A 22,209-nucleotide genomic window follows, 5' to 3' on the forward strand; every position below is an offset into this window, starting at 1 on the left:
AAACTTCCGCATCAATTAAACTGTTTTTTTTTGTTATCCAACTTTCTTTCTTTTTTCTCTTTCAAAACAAACTTTATTTTTTATTTCCCCATTTTTCTTTTTTCTCTCTTTTTTTTAATTAAATGCGAATTCTGTTCTGCAGCTGCTGACTTCGAGAGCTCTCTCTCTCTCTCTCTCTGTCTGATTTTGCATTTTCCGTTTTCTTCCTCATAAATTCGAAGAAAATAGGGAAGAAGGTCTCTCTCTCTCTCTCTCTCTCTCTCTTCGAATTCTAGTAGTTCCTTTCGAGTTGAGGATCAAGGGAGGGTCGTAAAATGACTACGGAAGAGATCGTTAGCTTCGGAGAAGTGCCCATTGTACGTTTCTTTTCCTGGAAACCCTAAGCCTTTGAGAAGAGAAGCTGGGTTTGATTGGGTTTCTTTGAACTCGATTGAGTTCCTTTCATTGCCCGCTTTTGCACTTGATTTGGCGTGCGTTTCTTGTGATTTTTTAGTTGCCAAAGTGGCTGTTTTTTTTCTTTTTTTTTCCCTGGGTCATTGTTTCTTCTTTTTTGTGCAGGGTGTGGCGTGGAGGAAGAGTAAATGAGGTCGACGTGGAACTGAAAGTGAGGTTTAGTTCTGAATCGGTGTTTCTTTTTTAAGGTTTGGTTTGTGTTTCCGTTTTGACCTGTGCTTTCTGCGATTATCTATGGAGTGGAGCAATTAAGATGATTTTTTGGGTTTTGTTAATTTTTTTCTTGATTGCCATGATCCTCATTTTGTTCATTCTGGTTATACTGGAAGAAAAAAAAAACTTTTGCTATTTTTTGCTTAATGGGGGTGTATTTGCCCTGGTGAATACGTGCCTAAAATGGATTAGAGAAAGGCTTTTCTTGATCGTACTGGCTGTTAAGCTCTCCGATATCTGAAGTAGTATGATGTATGGAGCTCGAAAAGAAGAACAAATAGAAACCAGTAAATAGAGTTATGACTACATTTCATGTCAATTTGGTGATTCTTGAGTTATTGATGGCGTTGTGGTCAATGCTAGTTCTTGAACTTTTCTGTCGAATGATAAAAGGTTGGATTTGATTGCAAAAGCACATCGTTAAGAGTCTGTTCAGGCTATAATTATCACCATCGGCCCATCATTTAGCACAAGCAATTTTTCATCAAAGTGTGCTTGTGGAGACTATATTGCAGTCATGCCTGTTAAAATGTGTGTGTGTGTGTGTGTATATATATATATATATAATTTTGTTGTAATAAATAATGCCCATTGGGGGCATTTTAATCTTTTTACTTTTTGTATATAGGTCTGTCCTATAGGGTCAGTTTTGTATTTATTTTTTGTAATTGCCTTGGTTTTGAGGGGCTCTTTTAGTTAGGTTCTTTTTGAACTAGTCAACATAGAGTTGAGTTGACTAGTCAATAGAGCTGCTGGAACAGTCCAATAGCTCTATTTCTAGTTGTTGGACTGTTCCAACAGCTTTATTGAGACTACCTTGCATATAAATAGGGGTAAAAACACTCATTTGTTTCTAATGCTTTTATCAAGCATTTTACTCAATAAAGATGATATTTTTTTATATTCCTGTGTTATTGTTTTGTTTCTTTGAAGTCTTGTATGTGCACTTTGTGTTTGTGTGTAGTTCATTAGTGTTTTTGTTTTTGTTCTTTATTGGACTTGTAATAGTGCTTGTGCACTTTGTATTTGTTTTTCTGCATATTTCATTACATGGTATCAAAGCCAATAAATTTTTCTTGGTAAGTCTTGGGATTATTTGGTTCAAGTTCGTGCTTCGTGAATGAATCGTGATTGATGTATGAGTTGGATTCAAGGGAGATCTTGATCTAGTATGTATCTTAAATCTTTATTTTTACTTGAGTGAGTTGTATCACTCAATTGTTTTTGTGCGCCTCGATGTTGTGGAACCGAAGTTAGTGGTTGAGGTGAGTTATGTGTGCACATCTATCTTCTTGTCAGTATAGATTGTCAAGTTTATGAATGTTGTATTGACACTTGTCTTGGCTCTGACTTACAGTTTATTGACCTTTGGTTCTATGAGTGAGTTGTATCACTCAATTGTTTATTCGGCCTTTATTGTTTATTGGATGCTCATATCGATTTTTGTTAGTGATGGCTGTATTGTTATTTGCTTGTGACTATTTTTTGGTCCTTATAGATTAAATCTTATATTATTGCAAAATTTATTGCTTTGATTTGAATATTATTTCAAAACTTTTTGCTTATTGACATAAGTTTGTCTTCATTATAGTATATTTGCCTATCTTGTTTTCTCTACTCTTCCCTCTTATTTGAGTGATTTTTTTTATAAGACTTTTGTTTATTAGTTTTACAATTATGGTTATGGTGAGTTATATGCACCCGTTGTAGTTGATGCTATTGTTTGCAGTTTTACAATTGTTGTGAGGTGAGAGATGTGCACCTCTTGTGGTTGTAGCTGGTTTGTATTGCTAGATAACCAGTATTGTTGGGGCATAGTCACTAGTATGGTTATTGCTGACATTTGTGTTTGTTCTCTGCACTTGAATTTTGAGGTTTTGGGGTTGGAGGTCAAAAATGTGGTTTCTCTGCACTTGAATCTTTTTCGTTGCCCATTTTTCCTGTATGAAAAATGTTTATTCATTGAAAATAATACATACATTATTATGTGCATTGAATAATCTTTAATTGCATGTTGAATATATATGTTGAAGATTTTTAGATTTGTTCCATGTTGGTTATCTTGCATTTTTTTGATGAATTTAATTAATTATTCTTTTCTTTTAGCTCCTTTGAGTTCTTATATTTAATATATTTTTTGTCGTATGAGTTGTATCTTATTTGAAATACTCAAGCCTTTAGGACTTTATTGCTAATTTTTTTTTATATCTTATTGATATTTTATGTCTAATATATGTTCAGAATTTATGTTTTCTTGAAAACTATGCTACTCTTATGATTATGGTTTGTCTAATTGTGAAATATTTAAAAATTGATTTTGAAGTATATTCCTTGTGTTTATCCTTAATGGCTATTGTACCTTGCTTGAATTGTTACTAATGTTTCTAAAATCTTAAAATTATTGCTTAAGGTGCTGATTCATTTTTAAAATTGTTTGTTTATAGTATCTCTATGTTTTGTTGAGGAACTTAACCATATTCGCCTCATATATATGAATTAATCATAGTTATTCTTGTTCAAAATATATATATTTGTTTTGAATCTAAATACATGTATTTTATATCTATTTTTTAAATTGTTGAGTTAAAACGTTTTTCATTTAATAACTATTTGGTAAGAATATCTTCCTTTGTGTAGTTGGAACCTTTGTTTTGTTCTCTCTACAGATTTCTAAAGATGCTATGGGTTAAGAAAGAAATTATATTTTTGACGCATCATGAAGGTGGAGACAGCCGATGTAGGCATTTGAAGAAGATTATCATTGAAGACTTGGATCCTTTCCTTTATTTTCATTTTGTATTTTCAAACTTTCGGTGTTTACACTGTTAGTTTGAGAGGGGTTGTTAAAATATATGTATATATATATATATATATATATAATTTTGTTGTAATAAGTAATTCCCATCAAGGGCATTTTAGTCTTTTTGATTTTTATATATAGGTCTGTCTTATATGGACAATTTTGTATTTATTTATTTTTTTATATTTTTTATAATTGCCTTGGATTTGAGGGGCTCTTTTTTTTTTAAAGGCAAGCTGGGGTTATGCAGACCCCTACCAGTTATACAACGATACCATTGGGATTTGAACTTGCAATGTCCCAACACAAGGTGACGCGCACTAGCTGCTCCTACTAGACAAGCAGAGCCCCCGTTGGATTTTTTATATTTCTTGTAATTGCCTTGGTTTTGAGGGGCTCTTTTAGTTAAGTTCTTTTTGGACTAATCAACATAGAGTTGACTAGTCAATAAAGTTGTCTTGTCTGCATCGTGTTGTATGGTATGATACATATTATTACTTTTGGGGTTTATGATACCATACACACTCGTATTGTGATGCGAGTGTGTATCGTACCCATATCGGGTGTATCATACAATACACCCTATATCGTACGATACAAGGCATATCGTACGATACGGGTCTGGCACACGTAAAAATGATCTGAAACTCTATTTCTTTTTTGGTTTAAAAGCCCTCTTGAGGGCTGAGTTCTCTATAAGTCTAAAGGTTGTTAAAAGGGGACCCACACATATTTTGTGAGATTGATTTGCAGGCCGATTTGTGCGAAAGGGAGAGGACTTTTGCGATTTTCTCAAATAATAGTGCATTTCTACCATTTTTTCACTCAAGAAAGTAGGTTAAGATAAAAAATCTTTATTCTTTGCTTTTTATTGAGTGGTTTTAAGGAAGATGGCATCAGAGGATCTGACATGGCAATGAAGCACTCAAGTAGTGAGTGAAAATTGATTAAGAATCAAATGCAACTATTGCTAAAGTTTTTTTTCAATTGAAGCATCATTTAGCCGAGATACATCATAATTTACAAGCATGCACGTCAAAGAAATTGTCGGATGTCGTAAAATGGCAATGTCAGTAATTACTTGATGATCTGAGAGGAAAAAGACAAGTAAAGATGAATGAGGTATAAATGGGGTATGCAGAGCCCTGAGAGGATGTGTATTACTAAGATGAGCTCCCTACTTTTGATCCTACAACCCATAACATAGGATCAAAAGTAGGAAGTTTTGCAACTAAGAAAAAAAGGTGTGGCTGGTGCCAGTAGTAATGTTGTGGTTGCTGCCGCGAACATAAAAAGAAGAGGAGGGAGTTATTTGAGCGAAGGACCAGCAACATTCGTACTGCTATGACTACTAAGCATTTAGTCGAGCAGGTGAATGTTACGGTTGGGAGATGGTTCTATGATGCCTGCATTCCTTTTAATACGACAAATTCCTTTTATTTTCAGGCCATAGCAGATGTCATAACAAGTATCGGGCCTGGATATAAAATGTCTTCATATCATGTTTTGAGAGAAAAAGTTTTAGGTGCCAATATAAAAGAAGTGAAGGCATAATGTGATGAGATGAGACAGTCATGGAGAGAGACTGGGTGTAGCATCATGGCAAATGGGTGGACAGACAGAAAGTCGAGGACCTTGATAAATTTTTTTGTCTATTGCCCCCAAAGAAACCATATTTTTTAAATCATTTGATTTCTCTGATACGCCCAAGACAATAGATGTATTGCTGAGGGTTTTTACCAAGTTGTGAAAGAGATTCAGCCTCAAAACATTATACAGTTCATTATTGATAATGTAGCAAATTATAGAGCAACATGTAAAGAATTGACATAAAATTTTGGGTCATTCTTTTGGACTTCGTGTGCTACCCATTGCATAGACTTCATACTTGAAGACATCGGCAACATGGATAAGGTACATTAGATAGTTGAATGTTGCCAAGAAATTACTAAATTTATTTACAATCATGCATGGGTTTTGAGCTTAATGAGAAAGTAGACTTGTGGTGTTGAGTTGATTCGTAGTACAATTACTAGATTTGCTATAAATTTTTTAACAATGCAAATTCTAGTAAAGAATAGAGCTGCACTAAAAAAATGTTTTCATCAGATAAGTGAAATGAATATCCCCATGCACAAAAAGAAAGCCCAAAGAAATTATAGATATTGTATTTAGAAGTGAATTTTGGGATTCATGCATCAAGTTGTTGAGAATAACTATACCTTTGGTGAAGGTGCTTCGATTGGTTGACAATGAAGACAGACCAACTATGGGTTTTATTGATTTCTCATTTTCTTGTTTTTTTTTCAAACATACGATGGGCTGGGTTTGAAAGTGATGTTTCAAATTTGAGAGCTTTCACCATTCACATTCTTAGTCAAACATGTAGTGTAAGTGGATGCGAGAGAAATTGGGGTGTCTTTGAACAAATTCATACCAAAAGAAGAAACAGATTAGACGACAAAAGGCTCAATGATCTCGTATACATTCACTATAACTTGCGACTGAGGTAGAGGTATATAAAATTATAAAGTTTATTTGTCGTTTTTATTCAAAACCTAACTAATTTTAATTTTTTCATGTCATCTTTTTAGGCAAATCAAAAAGTTATCAGCAAGGAAGCACAAAGAGTAATTCGATCTCATCAGTTTGGAACATTTTAATGAATTTGATGCATAAGTTGAAGACGAAGCAGAGACTTTTTTAATGAAGAGGACATTCAGTGGATTAACATGGAATGAGTATAAGAGGTAGATGATGAAAACCCCACCTATCTTGGAGACGATGTGGATGTTGAAGGAGGAGAAGAAGAAGATATTGATGATGAAGATGATTATGATTATTGATGTAGCATGTTTTATTGAAAAACTTGGTTATTTAATACTTAATTGTTTATAAACTTGGTTTTTTTGTTTTTGTTTATGTAATATGAAAGTATGAGTCATAGTTGGCAAACCTGGCGAGTCGACTCAAGAATCACCCGAGTCAACCCGGTTCAGACCCCAACTAAGTCACTGATTCAGGATTGTCGATTCACATGCCTCTTATGTGTTTTTTTCATGCATTTTATGATTTTAATGCATAATTCCCATAAAAGAATACTTGTTATAAATAATTATATGTTTTTAAATCATAAATATTAACAATTATGTATAGTTGAATACTTATATAGCTTAGTCATTGATGTCATGTGCTAAATTTAGTGATTATACAATATGAATTTGGATTTTTTCTATATCTTAACACTAGAAAATGCATTGTCCTAACTCGTCCGAGTTACCGAGTCGACCTGCTGGCTCGCAAGTCAAGGGTTGGGCGATCCGACTCCGGGTCATGAGTTTGCCAACTATGGTATGAGTCTTATGGTATGTTCTTAATTGTAAGATATTTAATATTTTGCATTGTTCTTATGAGATATGCATACAATATTATCTATGATCCTATATTAGTTGTTGTTTGATGATGCCTTATGCAGCTCATAGAGACCTAAATGCTTCATATATGATTTTATAGTTATATTTTATGCAATTTATCATTATTTTATGTGATGATTTTTTTAGAATTTTTACTAAATATTTTTGGTTTTCTTGATTTTTTTTGGATTTTTAAAAAAATTATTAAAAATTTATTATATGTTTGTGATACGATATGGTGTTACTATTGGCCCATCCTATACCCGTAACGATACACTACTTGCAACCTTGGTTGGAATAGTCCAACTAGAACAGTCCAACAACTCTATTTCTAGTTGTTGGACTGTTCCAGCAACTCTATTGAGACTACCTCTTGGGTATAAATAAGGATAAAAGCCCTCATTTGTTTCTAATGCTTTTCCTAAGCATTCTACTCAATAAAGATGATATTTTTTATGTTCTTATATTATTGTTTTGACTCTTTGAAGCATGGTTGCCAGTTGAGGAAGCGGGAGCGGGAAGCGATACGGGAAGCGGGAGCGGGAAGCGAGGCACTTTCAAAATTTTAGGAAGCGGGGAAGCGTGGGACCACTTAGGAGCGATTCGGGAAGTGTCTCGGAAGCGACCTAGGAAGCGTCTCGGAAGCGACCTAGGAAGCGTCTCGGAAGCGAGGGGGAAGCGAAAAAAATAAAAATAAAAAATAAAAAATACAAAAAAATTGAAAAAAACAGGGGAAGCGAGGGGGAAGCGTGGGGGAAGCGAGGGGGAAGCGTGGGGGAAGCGTGATGGGAAGCGCGCTTCCCATTAAAGGGAAGCGCGTCCCCCATTAAAGGGAAACGCGTCCCCCATTAAAGGGAAACGCGCTTCCCAAAAAAGGGGGACGCTTCCCCCCACGCTTCGGAAGCGCGACGTTTCGCGCTTCCGAAGCGCGCTTCGGGGAAGCGCGCTTCCCCTTTTAGCTAGGCGCTTCCGGTAACTCTGCTTTGAAGTGACTTTGTGCCTGTGTAGTGCCTTAGTGCTTTTGTTTTTGTTCTTCATTGGACTTGTAATAGTGCTTGTGTACTTTGTATTTGTTTGTCCACATATTTCATTATAATGCGCTGGTGATAACTCTTGCCAGTGCCAGTTCTTTGGTCGTATTTGTTTAGGTGAGTCACCCCTGCTTCTTCCAATAATAAAATGAAAAAAAAGAAAGTGATCTTTCCAAGTTCTCAGTTTGTTTTTGTTGCAGTAGTTGACCTGTGCATTGCTTGACGGTGGCTTTTGAAGTATCTTTGAAGTATCATACGAGTATCTTGTTAGAATATTGTCGCACAAGGGAATAGATTTTGTGTGGTTTAGGAAATTGGTTGACATTTACCTGTTACAATATGCTCCTGTAATTTGTTCCTATATCAGTTTAAGTAATATTCTTTTAACACTTAACTAGCAAGTGGAGAAAAATATTAGACAATCAGATCCACTACTGTTAGAAAAATTTTACTTTTTATCTTTGGATGTTTTTCCTTAATTCATTTGAGTGAGCTGCTGGAATTTTAATAACTTGCTTGGTTATGATAGGGTGATAATCGCTTCTCCTTAGAGCTGGAAGATAATGAAGAGGAGCTACTTCATAGTGACATGAGTTTCCATTCCCAAAACCCGGTGTCTCCATAGAGACTTTGGGAAATCTGCTGCTCCTGTAGATACTTTGGGAAATTGTTATGTTCTAGTAAAAGAACAGACTGCTGCTCATTTTCCGTAAATTTGACAGATTGTCATGAGTTATTTTGTTTTTGTTGCATAACATTGCTGGTATCGATATACTATCTTGTCAAGAACCAGCTTATTTGCTGTTTGAAATCTTATCAGAAGAGCGAAAGTTTGCAATCGCAGCCACAGAAAGCATCTGAATTCAGAAGCAGATAATTACAGTATTATGGACGACTATCTTCATCATTTATTTTCCTCCCCCCAGTGGGTAGACATAAATCCAACAGAAAGACCATCCTGGGTTGGCAACCCTACAGATCAAGCAAATGGCTTCCTTGTTCATCCAGTTGGTGTATATCAAGGAGGTGAGAAGAATCCTGCAACTAGCTTAGTTTCCTCAGGTCATATTAATGGGAACTCACATTCTCAAGAAATGACTAGGATTCCAGGTGATGGTAGTTCTTTTCAATTTGTTTCTGACAATCCAAACTTCAGCCATGAGAAGGGATTGGTGTCAGGTCAACAATCTCAGCACGTGGACATGTCTCTTGAAGACTGCCTCCTTTTGCGGGCAGGAATTGGGGATAGGGCATTGACTAGATCCTTAGGTTTCCAGTTGAACACAGGAAGTCAAATTACAGTGCCTCATAGTTCGTCTCATATCCTTCCTGTGCTTGGAGGTTCAGTGGAATCAGTTAGTGCACTGCCTGAGGCCTGCTCTATTGGTATCAACAGTTGTGAACTATCAGGATATCAAGAACCACTTGGTGATTCTCATTCTATGTCTTCAGTTCCATCTGCGTGGAACACATCATATGCAGGTGATTCCACTTTCCCTGCAATCTTGGGCCAAGGAAAGCTGGATGGTTTTAATTTGCAAAGAGAGTTTGTAGAAACTGAGTGGGATCTTCTTGGAAAGAGATATCTTGGGGACAACACGCATCCATCATTGGACAACATATCAATTATATCTGTAAGTTATGACCTCTTGTGGGGATGTCCAATGCCTCTCTGGTTTTATGTTTATCTTATTTTCATATAAATATGTGTTTAACTAATAATGCAGGAGAAAAAAAACCTTCGAAGTGTTCAGTTGCCATCATTTGCTTCTGGCTCACAAGGGGCTCCGCCACAAAATGTGTTGCAACCTCGTCAGAAAGTAGTATCTTTCTGCTTAGCCATCTTAATTTCTTACATGGGTTTTTTGGTTTTACTGCATTTATTCCATTTTCTAATTGTGATTTTTTTTTTGCATCTTATTTGTCCTTAGCTATCACAGTCTGGTGAAGTAAATTCTGTGAAACACTGTGGAAACCCTGCCTCTGTATCTCATTTACAACCTACAGTTGATACTAGTGGTGACTGCAATAGAGCTGTAAGGCCACATGTCAGAGCACGCCGGGGACAGGCAACTGATCCACACAGTATTGCTGAACGAGTAAGTATGATTCCCTTTTGTGAGTGAGAAGCCCTTAAGCATGGTAAATTTGTTATCCATGGTGAGCTGCATATCCTCTTATGACTGTGGTTTCTATGGGCAGTCAGTTGGTAGCTTGGTCTATTCTTGGGTAAGATTATTATTTTGAGCATCTATTTATTAAAATATAATTTGGATGTGCAGCTTCGGAGGGAAAAAATAGCTGGAAGGATGAAGAATTTACAAGAACTTGTCCCAAACCCTAATAAGGTATCTTTGGATACAAAACTCTCATAGGACTGACTGCATTTATTTATCAAGTTTCATTATGTCATGTTTTAGTCAGAACCTGGGAAACCTTAATACTTTAAGGACTTGGTCAATATTGTGAATTCACTAAATGCATGGTGGCTTGGAATTGATCTTTTCTTAGTTCAGTTTTCATTGGAAAAGAATCATGTGACACAACCAAGTGACCTGATTCTTTTGTTGACTAACCCAACAAACAGCTCACTGGTTGGCATGCTCTCTTATGAAGAATTATTTACAACTGTCTCCCATAATATTTTTATCAGCACAGCCTCTAATAAGGTTGGTATTTGTAAACTGGTACAACCGTACTTCTGTTATGATACGGATCGGGTTGGACCCAGATCTGATGTGACCAAGGAGGACCAGATGGCCCTAGTGGGGTCCACACGAGAGGGACGACTTTCCTATTTTTGGAGCTTGGTGGGACGTGTAGAGGTGTCTAAGAATGTAAGATGGGTGTTGGAATTAGCTTGGCTAAGTTTGGCCAAGTCAAGTAGTTGTTAACCTGAAATAACCTAAGTCTAAGGAGGTGTTACCTAAGGTTATGAGAGTGTTATCCAATTTTAGAATAGGTGTTATCAAAGATGAGGAGATTAAGGAGAGATGAAAAGATTATTTTGATAAGCTTTTTAATGAAAGTCATGCTCAGGATCTTGGAGACTTTTCCATTCCTTTTCATGAGATGAATCGTGACTTCATGCGCAAGATTTAAAAGAAAGAAATTGCAGAGGCTTTGAAGAAAATGAAATCAAGAAGGGCAGTTGGCCCAGATGGTATACGTATCGAGGCTTGGAAATGCTTGGAAGAGAAAGGTTTAGAATGGTTGACAAATCTTTTTAACAAGATTTGGCGAACAAATAAGATGCCTAATGAGTCGAGGAAGAGTACTTTGGTGCCTCTATATAAGAATAATGGTGATATACAAGATTGCACAAACTATCCTGGTATAAAACTCATGAGTCATACTATGAAACTTTGGGAGAGGGTGATTGAGTCTAGGTTGAGGAAGGTTGTCATGATATCGGAGAATCAATTTGGTTTTATGCCTGAAAGATCAACTATAGAAGCTATACATCTTCTTAGACAACTTATTGAGAGATATAGAGAGAGAAACAAAAATTTGCATATGGTTTTTATTGATTTGGAAAAGGCATACGATAGAGTACCTAGGGACGTTCTCTGGTGGACAATGATGAAGAAAGGTATTTCTCTCAAGTACATTAGTATAATTAAAGATATGTATGAAGGAGTAGTAACAAATGTTCGCACTTGTGGAGGTGTGACAACCAATTTTCCTATAACGGTTGGGTTACATCAAGGATCTTCTTTAAGCCCTTTCCTATTTGCTATAGTGATGGATGACCTTATGAGATCAATTCAAGAAAATGTGCCGTGGTGTATGTTGTTTGCTGATGATATTGTTTTGATTGATGAGTCTAGAGCTGGGGTTAATGCTAAGTTAGAATTATGGAGACAGACATTGGAAGCAAGAGGTTTTAAGTTGAGTAAGAGTAAGACAGAATATATGGAATGTCGGTTTAGTAAGCAACGAAGTAGTGATGGGAGTGTAGTGAAGCTTGGTGAGTAAGAAATACCGGTGGATGATTGTTTCAAATATTTGGGATCTATCATTCAAAAGTATGGAGAAATTTATGGAGATGTAAATCATAGGATAAAGGTTGGGTGGATGAAATGGAAAAGTGCAACTGGAGTGTTGTGCGATCGTAGAATGCCATTGCGGTTGAAGGAAAAGTTTTATAGGACGACTATTAGGCCCACTTTACTATATTGTACGGAATGTTGGGCTGCCAAGAGACATCATATTCAAAAAATGAGTGTAGCTGAGATGCGTATGCTTAGATGGATGTGTGGAAATACAATAAAAGATAAGATTCAGAACGAGGAGATACGTAAGAAGGTAGGCGTTGCACCCATTGAAAATAAGATGAGAGAGAATCGTTTACGGTGGTTTGGACATATTTGGCGAAGGCCTAATGATGCTCCAGTTAGAAGGATGGAGAAATGGGAAAATATATTAGTTAAAAGAGGTCGGGGTAGGCCTAGGAAGACTTGGATGGAGATGATAGGAAAGGATATGAATGCTTTGAACCTCACCGAGGACATGACATTTGATAGAAATGATTGGAGGAGAATGATTCATGTGGAAGACCCAAATTGATTTTCTTTGTTGGTTCATATCGCCGACCCCAATTGTTTTGGGATGAAGGCGTAGTAGTTGTTGTTGTTGTTGTTGTTTTCTATTTAGCTTTCAATTTAATTTGAGTTGTGTAACTTGTGGGGGTTGTAAATAGCCTATCTTGTGCTTATATATAGGCCTTGTGATTCTTCATTTGAGTATGTTAAATGAACCGAAGAATTGCTCTCACTTTCTCTCTCTCTCTCAAATTTGTCTTTCCTTTCTCTCAATCTCTCTCTCTTTTGCTCTATGCCTTTAGAGTCTAGACCTCTAGTAGGTCATCCAACCAAGAGGACTTAGGCTGTTGCCTAAGTCTTAGTTTGTATGGCATACCTCAAGCAACCGGTGGCTCAGACTCAACCTCGGAAAATCCAACTTTCACTCGACTTTCTTAGCCCGTAGCCCAGTAGTAGATGTTCTCAACAAGCCTAACTGCACCCTAGTAAATTGACCAGCCCAGACCTTGAACCCAACCGTCTTCTTGTACTCATTGAAACCTTGTGAACCTATTTCTGGCCATGTTTTTGTTTGTTGTGAACTGCATAAACTAGTCCGACTTGCAAACATCATATCTCTCTAACCGTAGCAATTCTAGGTTTGAAATTTGAACTATAGCTTCCCCAATGTGTCCTTAGCCTACCCAAGAAAAAGCAAAATTTATCTCTATTCCAGTCGAAAGATCTAATTTTTCTAGTGCAACCTGTAAGAGCCAAAATATAGTTTTGACCCAGTCCATAACCTAAACCTTATCGCTTGTTCCCGAACCTGCATATCCCACTCCCTGTGGAGTTTGGCCCTGAAATTTTAACAAGACCTTCTTTCATGTGTCTAGAAGCCTGACCTAAAATGTGGTAATTTTTTGTGCAATGGTTTGAGAAAAATAATTTTTCTCCCAAGCTCTTCAGAAGCCAAGAGGACGAGAACCTGTTCTGACTGAGTTAGCTTACCTAACCTACTTGTTTGAACCTAGTCCAATCCTTTAACGCCCCAAAATTTTAACCAAAAAATACATGATTTTTTTTACAAAGTCTCATTTATGATATTGCCTTAACCGAATCAAGCTCTAATGAGTCAGTTTGTGCAAACATCGGCGTTTACTAGCTCCTTAGAATAACATTCGAGATAAGATGACCAATTAATAAAACCCTTTTTATTTGAAACGTTCAAAATTACAACAAAAAATATTATTTTAAAACCAGTTAAACATTCTACGCGAGTTACAGGTATATAAAAACATCTTTACTAAACTATAATTAAATCTAGACCATTTATTCATAAATCAATTGTTTATGAGTTTAAATTAAATTAAATAAAAAAATATAAAAATCCAAAAAAAGTCTCTTAGAAATCAATAGTTGGTTCTCATGATACCCCCGCAGCATCCCGCAGTTGCTCCAGCTTAACTAATCTGTATCTGTTGATTTTAAAGTATAAAGGGTGAGACTTCCACACTGTTAGTAGGAAAACGCATCAACAAGGCATATATATATATATATATATATATATATATATAACACAAAGCATACATATACACGTAATAAACAATCATAAGCATTCAACTGAATAACTAAAAGAGTTAAGTTCAGGAAACATGATACTAAAACATATCACGGTTAAATATCAACATAATCAAGAGTATGTTTTCAACACAAACATAATCATGAAATGAATGCAATATTTGTAAAGTGTCCCTTCTCAACTAATGCATTGTTTCTCTTTTTAAAATCTCTATTGGGTACACAAAGAGCAACTATAACTCATTCTAGACCACTCGGGGTATATTATTCTATGTATTTTAATTTAACTGAGTGACTGAGTATGTTAGAATCCTATTGGGAGCGGTCTAATGCTGAGAAAATCTCCCTTAGTGATAGCAAACCAGATCGATCCAAACACTCTGCAGAGACATGGATATACAACCTAAGACATATTTAAGTGGTCTAGCTCCCTAACTCCGTGGACTCGGTTCACCCACCAAAATAATAGGGTCCACGTAAGTTATACTACCCGCCCTCTTCAAGGCAAGCAAGAGACATTTGATCACGCGAGTCCAACATATACGCCCAAAACCACTAAATGTGATCCATCATTCCGCGATTTTAGCGACTAATTCTCCCAGAAATCGACAAAAGAGTTTTCTTTATTAAGGTCATAGGTCAGTGCAGCTGGGTTGACCACCCACACTTTGTGTCTTCGGTTCATACTTTCAGAATCAATATGCATACTTGTTATTTTCACAGTTTATGCACCACACACACATGACAAATTTTAGTCATTCTATGCACTGTCATGACAAACTGCACTTAACTACTATCACATGTACATTATCATATCATATGCAAGAATCACATGGCTACATATTATGTTTCAAAACACTTTATGTAGAACCCCATATGCACCATATACACACATACTGCACGTCATAGTCCTATATGCATTGAGACATATCACATGCATACCATAAAAGTGCATATCATAAACATCAATGAGAATACATACTGATATTCAATAATTCATGTACTCATTTGGTTCAGTTTTGAAATTAAACTATGTCCCAACTGGTCCACTTTCGAAACCGGGACAACATGAGCACAAGAGTTCCAACTCGGAACTCCTGAATTTTATTAGTTGGTATAAATTCTGTCTCGGTCAGATTACAGTGAGAAAAAACATAAAAATTTAACATTAGATGCACAAATGTATTAGCTAAACATAGCCACAAATATTGCCTCATTTGGAGTTTGGAGCGGAGATAAATAATTATTTTACCGAAACTGGTTTTTTTACTCTTGAATTGACATGTCTGATTCAGTCCCTCCAAAGAAACATCAATTCAGTAGTTTTATAGAATAAGAAAAATTATGTAGAAATTACTGTAGATAGATGGACATGTCTGGAACAATCTCCCATAGAGATCAGGTACAAACTCTATCGGAGCTGTGAATTAAAATTCACGAACAACATGTTCAGGTTCTTGGACAGGTTATTCTCCAAAAATTTTCAAGTTTCGTAGCTAACTTTTGTGATTTTTAATTCACAGACCATAATAAATTTTTGTGCACTAAATTTTTATTGAAACTTCATTAATATGTAATCTAACCTCCATAAAATTTTCAACCATAAACATGGTAAAGAATAAGGATAATAAAATCAGCAAGACAGGACAATCGAATTCAAAATTTCTGTCAGGATAGAAATTATGTTTCGACTTTCGAATGCCGTATTTTCTCACATGGACCTCGAATGAAGCAAAAATTTCTCCTGAGACTTCCTCTATAAGTCTGAAACGTCCCTCAAAAATTTGGGAATTTTTCGCTAAACTGTTTGGGCATACGATAAAGTTCTTGAAAAGTGTATGTGCTCGTGAAAACTAGATAGTGTGCCTTTTTACACAAAAATCATATTTAATGCATGTTTTTTATAAAATAATCCAAACAAACATGATTTTTCATATTTTAATTCAATATAACACAATCAATAACAAATTAAGATGAAATAATATATTTTCATGTTGTACAAAATTTAATCACAAGCATTTAATCATCCTGAAGCACACCGAAATAGTTTTTCGCAAAATAGGCACTCTTACACCAAAACACGTATTGAAAAAATAGAATTTAATTCTGAATCGAATAAGAATCATGCACATGTATATCAGATCTAACATAAAAAAAGCATAGGTTGATGATGAATTAATCAAACACATATTATAAATAAAATTGTATAAATCATATTTTTTCAGAAAAAAACTCCCATAAACCTTAATCAGTACAAACTATATAATTTTATTTATGATATTTAATTTCAGTCATCCATAAAATCATGAATCAAACATGAATATGGTTTTCATATATTTAAACATAAAATCATAACAACAAATAATATTTAAAATCGATTTTTTTAAAAAGAAACCCTAAATCCCCAAAATCAATTTTCCATATTTAGGGTTTTATTTTTTTCAGATTTTATTTGATTAAACCCCATAAATATTAATTTTCATATGATTTAAACATGTCGATCACATCAAATGCACATCCAACATAATTTAGAAATATAAATAATGTTTTTTACGAACTATGAATGAGATATAAGGTTTTTTCATAAATCATTTTTGGTAAATACACATTTTGAGGTCTCGTAGACCTCCAAAACCCCCAGATATCTATCCAAGCCCGTGGCTGAGACTAATATCACCTTAAATACACATCTAAAACTTTATTCCAACATGTGAATGCACCCTTGGTGCTACATAGACACGCACAAGTCGAAGGTTTCCTACCAAAATTGCGTAAAATGAAAAATCGCCGAACGTTTGATATAGATGCAAAGCTTCATCACCTTTTTGTTGCAGCTTTAATGGCTGCCACACCTACACATTTTCAGGCCTCTTCCTAGGGTTGTGGGTTAGGGAGGAAGAATGAGAGAAGTAGGGAAAATTAAAGAGAAAATACGAGGAGAGAGAGGGGGGGGGGGGGGCGTTTGGGGGTCTATTTATAGACCCTCTCCATCCCTTCTTCTCATTTGAATTGGGCTCTCTCCCAAAACCGTGTAGATGGGGGAAAGAGTACCATAAGTTTTAAAATTCCCTTATTTTAACCCCTTTCTAACTTCCTATCTTATTTAAAACTCCTAACTTTTAATAGGACTCCTAACTTTGACTTTGACTTTTACTTTTAATTAACTAACTAATTAAATTGATTATGAGTTAGAGAGGTGGGGACGTCCCACCCTTTTCTCACCTTCTCATTTAATTAATTAATTAATTGCCACATTGGCAAATGGGTTCTAAGTGGGGCCCGCCTAGAGTTGTCCCACCCTATGGGTCCGATCCATTAGAGATTGGATCCAGAAAAGCAAATTAAGTCCGGTCCGAACTCCCTAATTAATAGTCCAAACCCAAAAAGCTAATCCAAACCCACATTAGATTCAGTTAATAGGGTTTAGATCCGTATCCAATATATCCAATGTCCATTATTAAAATATCCGGGATCCAAATACAAATCAAATTTAAAAATTTGCACACATATATTGGACATAAAATGCATCTTTATTTATTTATATTAGGGAAAATCACGAGTGTTACAAATCCCGTGGGCCCTAGAAGGCAACATGTTACATTTTTTTTTTACTGTAAATATCATGATTTACTTACTGTCAAGGACTTGGATGAATTCAAACTTGTGCTATCCCAGGTTCCCCTGATATGGCTTTGCAACCTTATCCAAGGGCTGAGGTTGTGCTGCATGACCCTTAGTCATCAAAACCAAATGCATTCATTCATCAGATTATGAAAAAAGTTTTATGGTTGACATTATTTATGTACAAGTCTTGGTCCAAGCACTAGATTTGGATTTTGGATCATAATTTGTACATGCCATTAGGCATAGTGTTTATGATAGATCTGTTCTGTTGAGTATAATTTGCAGCATGCATTTGAAGGCCTGAATTTTAACATCCCCGGTTTCCAGTCTGACTTGAAAAGATTGACAAGTTTCATGAGTTTTCTCTTTTCTGCAAAAAATGGATATTTCCAGGTCTTTTAAATCCAATCACTTTATTTTATGTGTCGGTTCTTCAGTATAACTGTATATAGGGGAACTCTAAGAAAGAGGCAAAAATATGTGTTCTCGCTCTTGATATCCTTGAAAAGAACAAAAGGGTCATTGTCATCATCATCATGAATATCTCAAGGCTTCTCCTATTTGTGGGTTGATTGAAATAATACAATATGTAAACTTCTGAATGTTCCGGCTACTCTACTTTGTTCAGGATCTTTACGTTTAAAGTGCTGATATGTTGTTCCTGTGCGGTGTTCATTTGGCAATGGGAAATGGAGAAAAGAACATAGGTTCACTTGGAGGTTTCTGGTGTTTCTGTTTAAAGATTCCTTTATGTTTACTATCCAATGTTAAAAAAGCTTTATTTTCACAATACATCCATATTATCACTACATTATTGTGACATTTTGGAAGTAATTTTTTTAAAATGGCTGAGCTTTTCATAATGTTCTCCAAAGAAAGAGCTAGTGTTTTAATGTCCCTGAGTTGTTTTACAATATCATCCTGATAGTAATACTGGGGTGCGGGTGTGGATGTGTGGGTGTGTGCATGCACGTTCATGCATGAATGCTCGTCCATGTGCTTGTGTTTGGTACATGTGTGTATAATCCGATGCACAGGATTTCCAGTGTGTGTGTGTGTGTGTGTGTGTGTGTGTGTGTGTGTGTGTGTGTGTGTGTGTGTGTGTGCACATCCAGATGTGCAAAGGCACGAGATAGCTTCAAGTGTTTGGCTGCTTGGCATGGCTTTTTAAATACTTTGTCTGTTTGGCTCTTTGTCTTGGTTATCATTTAATTGGAATTATTAGTTGCCTACGTTTGAGTTTCAAGTAAATCTAGGTGATGTGGTTTGACGAGTCCTGGAACCTTAATTAAAATCACCTTGGGCTACTTGATGCATCAACCGGGGGCATATTTGCCACTTAAGCAGACTTGGCAGATATTGCTGAGATCCATCTCCTTATGCAGTGTAGCTTAGTTTTACTATATAACTATGCAATGTTTTCTATGCTGAACCCTAAGCTTTTCTTCATTGTCAAAGTGGTGATTGTTTTGTCCTTGTCCAGATGTTTTATGTTATATTTGGTCCTTAATCACTTTACGTTCCTTTCTGCAGGCTGACAAGGCATCAATGCTTGATGAGATCATTGATTATGTCAAGTTTCTTCAGTTGCAAGTCAAGGTTAATACTTAATGCATGGCCTTTTTGCTTCGGTTTCCAGTTATAGTTCATGGATGATTTGTGCTTTTGCAAAGCAGGTCTTGAGCATGAGCAGACTGGGAGCGGCTGGAGCAGTTGTCCCCCTTATCACAGATGCTCAATCCCAGGTGCAATATTTTGTTGGCTTTCTTTTAAATTTGTTAACTTTTGAACCTTTGTCTGGAGCTTGAAGTGATGTAAGATTTTTTCCATATTTGCTTTTTTTGTATAATTGCATAAACGATGCAATATTCTTGATCTTAACAAAACAATGTACTATGTTTCGGACTAGCTACAAGTTTTCTGGCTTTTAATTATTTGTTTCTGGTTTGTATTTTTCAATCAGAACGTACATGATATATTTACTTGGGGATGCAAATCGTTTCCTTTTTTGTTTGAAAAATGATAAAATCATGGCCCTCCTTTTACCTTTTTCTTTTTCACCAAGTGAAAAACAGTCATTTTTCTTAGCAACACATACTGCTGTTGCTGTAAATGGTGCATGTTTTTGTAGATGTGCAGTTACAACAAGATGCTGAGGTTAATGTAATCTGTGTTTGGAGCCAAACAGCAACATCTGGATTCTGGCTTATGGTTTTGTTTCCATTTGCATTTCTGATGTCGTGCATTTTCAAGTTGCTAATGAAATTGATCCTTTTTTCTTATTCTTTCCTTCCAGGGTTCAGGCAGTCTTCAACTGTCAGCTTCTATGGCCCACAGTGCTGAATTACCAGAATCACAAGAAAGCATAGCATTTGAGCAAGAAGTGGTAAAGCTCATGGAGTCCAATGTAACCTCGGCCATGCAGCATTTGCAAACCAAAGGCCTCTGCCTCATGCCTATTGCTTTAGCCACTGCCATTTCTGGTGAAAAAACTCCAAGCAAGCCGCCTAAAACTGATACGAGCAATGGACACGTGTCTATGCCCAACTATTCATCTTCAGGCATTGGAAACCGAGAAACATCTTCTGGCAGTGAGTGGCTGGTGAAAGACAGCTTGCCCAAGTGTGAGAGAGAGGAAAGCACCACCGACAGTTCCTGTGGTGCTGCTACTGCTAGTCGGGAAGATGATTCAAAACCCAAGGTCTAACTAAGCTTCAGATGTTTGTTTTATCTACCCTTTTATGTTTTTTTCAAATGTCAAAGTTTCTTCCTTTCCCTCTTTTTTGGTTTTTTGCAAATTAGTCCCTACCTTTTCACTGATTTGCAAAATAGTCCCTGCCTTATGCTATTTTGCAAATCCATCCCTACGTTTTCCAACGTTGGTGCAAACCAGTTGTTAAGTTAGATTAACTGTACTTAGAGAGTAACATTGGTTAGAGGGGTGCATAAATTGACTATTTTTACCCTTACAAATCTAAAATGCTGATTGGCCATAATTGTTGAGTGTGAACCAATCGCTCTTTCAGCGTTCTCCCGTGGTTACTCAGCATCTCTCTCTCTCTCTCTCAGTTTTCCCACTTCTTTTGCCTTGGTTTTAATTTGTGTATCATCACTCATTGTGCTATTGACCTAAAATCTATTTCTTCTTGGTTGTCGTTTTTAGTAGAAACCCTCTTTATCTGGGCATCGTCTCTTAGGGTTATAGTTTTTCTCTTTTCCTATTATAGTTTTATCGTAGGTGTGATTCTGTGCATTATTTTTTGCAAAATCATTGTCGACTTGCTGAATGGTCTTTTAATGAGGGAAAATTGTTTGTTTTATAGGAATTTAACAGCTGCTTTAGAGGATGGGCCGGCTTTTATCCCTAAGGACGAATTTGCAAGAGTTAAGCAAAAGGGAGGGACTGATTTGCAAAATAGCATAAGGCAGGGACTATTTTGCAAATCAGTGATGACTAATTTGCAAAAAAACCTTTTTTTTTTCCTTGAGGGCTGCTTACTTCCATTTCAGTTAAAAGGGATGGCTAGGAAAGCCCTTTAATGGGTATTGTAGCTTTGTAGTTCCTATTACTTGTTTATATATAGATGCTTACTTACATGGTTTCATAGATTTTATGTTGTTGGTTCATTCGGACCTTCTCAACTGCCTTTTTACTGTAGAATTAGCTGGTTCCAAAACTCAACCAGCAACCGTTCGGTGCCCAAAACCATACTTAAAGTGATTTCACAGTTGCTGCTGGAAAACAAACATCTGTAAAAACAGCAATAACTATTAGTATTGGTGTTGTCCTCGTTGTTTACTTCTACATGCATAAATGGTAACATGGCATTATTAATAAGAGTAGATGCAGCTCCTAGCCCTTGATAAACCATCCTTTTCAAGGTTTGAACAATGTCAAAATCGATAGCATAGTTTTCTAGAACTGAAACTAGAGTAACATGATAAAATCTGGATGTTTTGGCCTCTGCTATTTTACCCCTGGATTTTGAATTCATGATTCTTTCATCACAAAACATTCGAATCTAATGGACTTCGAACCAACATCAAATGCCAATCATGAAACACCTGAATAAAAGGAAAAATAAGGCTGGAAGAAAGATAAGCCTGTTGATGGTTGAGTGCTACTTGTGGCACAGCTATAAGTAGGTGTGGAGTGGTTCGATCTGGCTAAATTTTAGGTATGATGGTTACATTTGCACCTACTGCGTAGTTTCAAAACACAAGGTTATCAATCACTAGCAATACGCCAATATGTTCGCCTGTAGACGGGCTGAGAAAATTTACGATAAGGGTGGAATTCAATCCATTTCCAAGTATATGAAGCTTTACTATCGATAGCTCATCAACATACAAGTCAAACTCGACCCAAGTCCACACCAAATGCACATCCACCACATGTTTGCATATATGATACAGGCATATTTAGACAAAGTAGTGCTAACAACGCTAAATGGGTTGGATATGGAACAAGATATGGATATAAATATGGTTCAAAAAAGCAGTATATGCATGCAATACACATATTTAGGAACAGTAAATACAGTTACAATGAGTCTGACATGGAACCAGAG

At 36.1% G+C, this 22,209-nt stretch overlaps 1 protein-coding gene across 2 annotated transcripts; it reads left to right on the plus strand.

Moving 5' to 3' along the window:
- Positions 1–233: 233 nt before the first annotated feature.
- Positions 234–21,262, plus strand: LOC149831355 (uncharacterized). Of its 2 annotated transcripts, none has more exons than XM_090013837.1 (10): positions 234–356; positions 559–641; positions 8,440–9,544; positions 9,638–9,730; positions 9,842–10,009; positions 10,193–10,258; positions 19,172–19,237; positions 19,315–19,383; positions 19,935–20,339; positions 20,962–21,262. In XM_090013837.1, the coding sequence occupies exons 3-10, from the start codon at positions 8,798–8,800 to the stop codon at positions 21,004–21,006; spliced, it is 1,659 nt and encodes a 552-aa protein (XP_089869963.1). In that variant the 5' UTR covers positions 234–356; positions 559–641; positions 8,440–8,797; the 3' UTR covers positions 21,007–21,262. The 2 variants fall into 2 exon arrangements, with proteins under 2 accessions (XP_089869963.1, XP_089869964.1); XM_090013838.1 differs by having other exon boundaries at positions 559–604.
- Positions 21,263–22,209: the final 947 nt, after the last annotated feature.

Source organism: Nuphar pumila, chromosome 7 (genome assembly GCF_984573655.1).
Source record: "Nuphar pumila chromosome 7, dmNupPumi1.hap1.1, whole genome shotgun sequence".
NCBI lineage: Eukaryota > Viridiplantae > Streptophyta > Magnoliopsida > Nymphaeales > Nymphaeaceae > Nuphar > Nuphar pumila.

Excerpts from the sequence above, each read along its gene's own strand:
- LOC149831355 (XM_090013837.1), top strand. The coding sequence starts at position 8,798 with ATGGACGACTATCTTCATCATTTATTTTCCTCCCCCCAGTGGGTAGAC. Across the intron at positions 9,731-9,841 it reads TGTTGCAACCTCGTCAGAAA|CTATCACAGTCTGGTGAAGT; the intron begins GTAGTATCTTTC and ends ATTTGTCCTTAG. Across the intron at positions 19,238-19,314 it reads TTCTTCAGTTGCAAGTCAAG|GTCTTGAGCATGAGCAGACT; the intron begins GTTAATACTTAA and ends TTTGCAAAGCAG.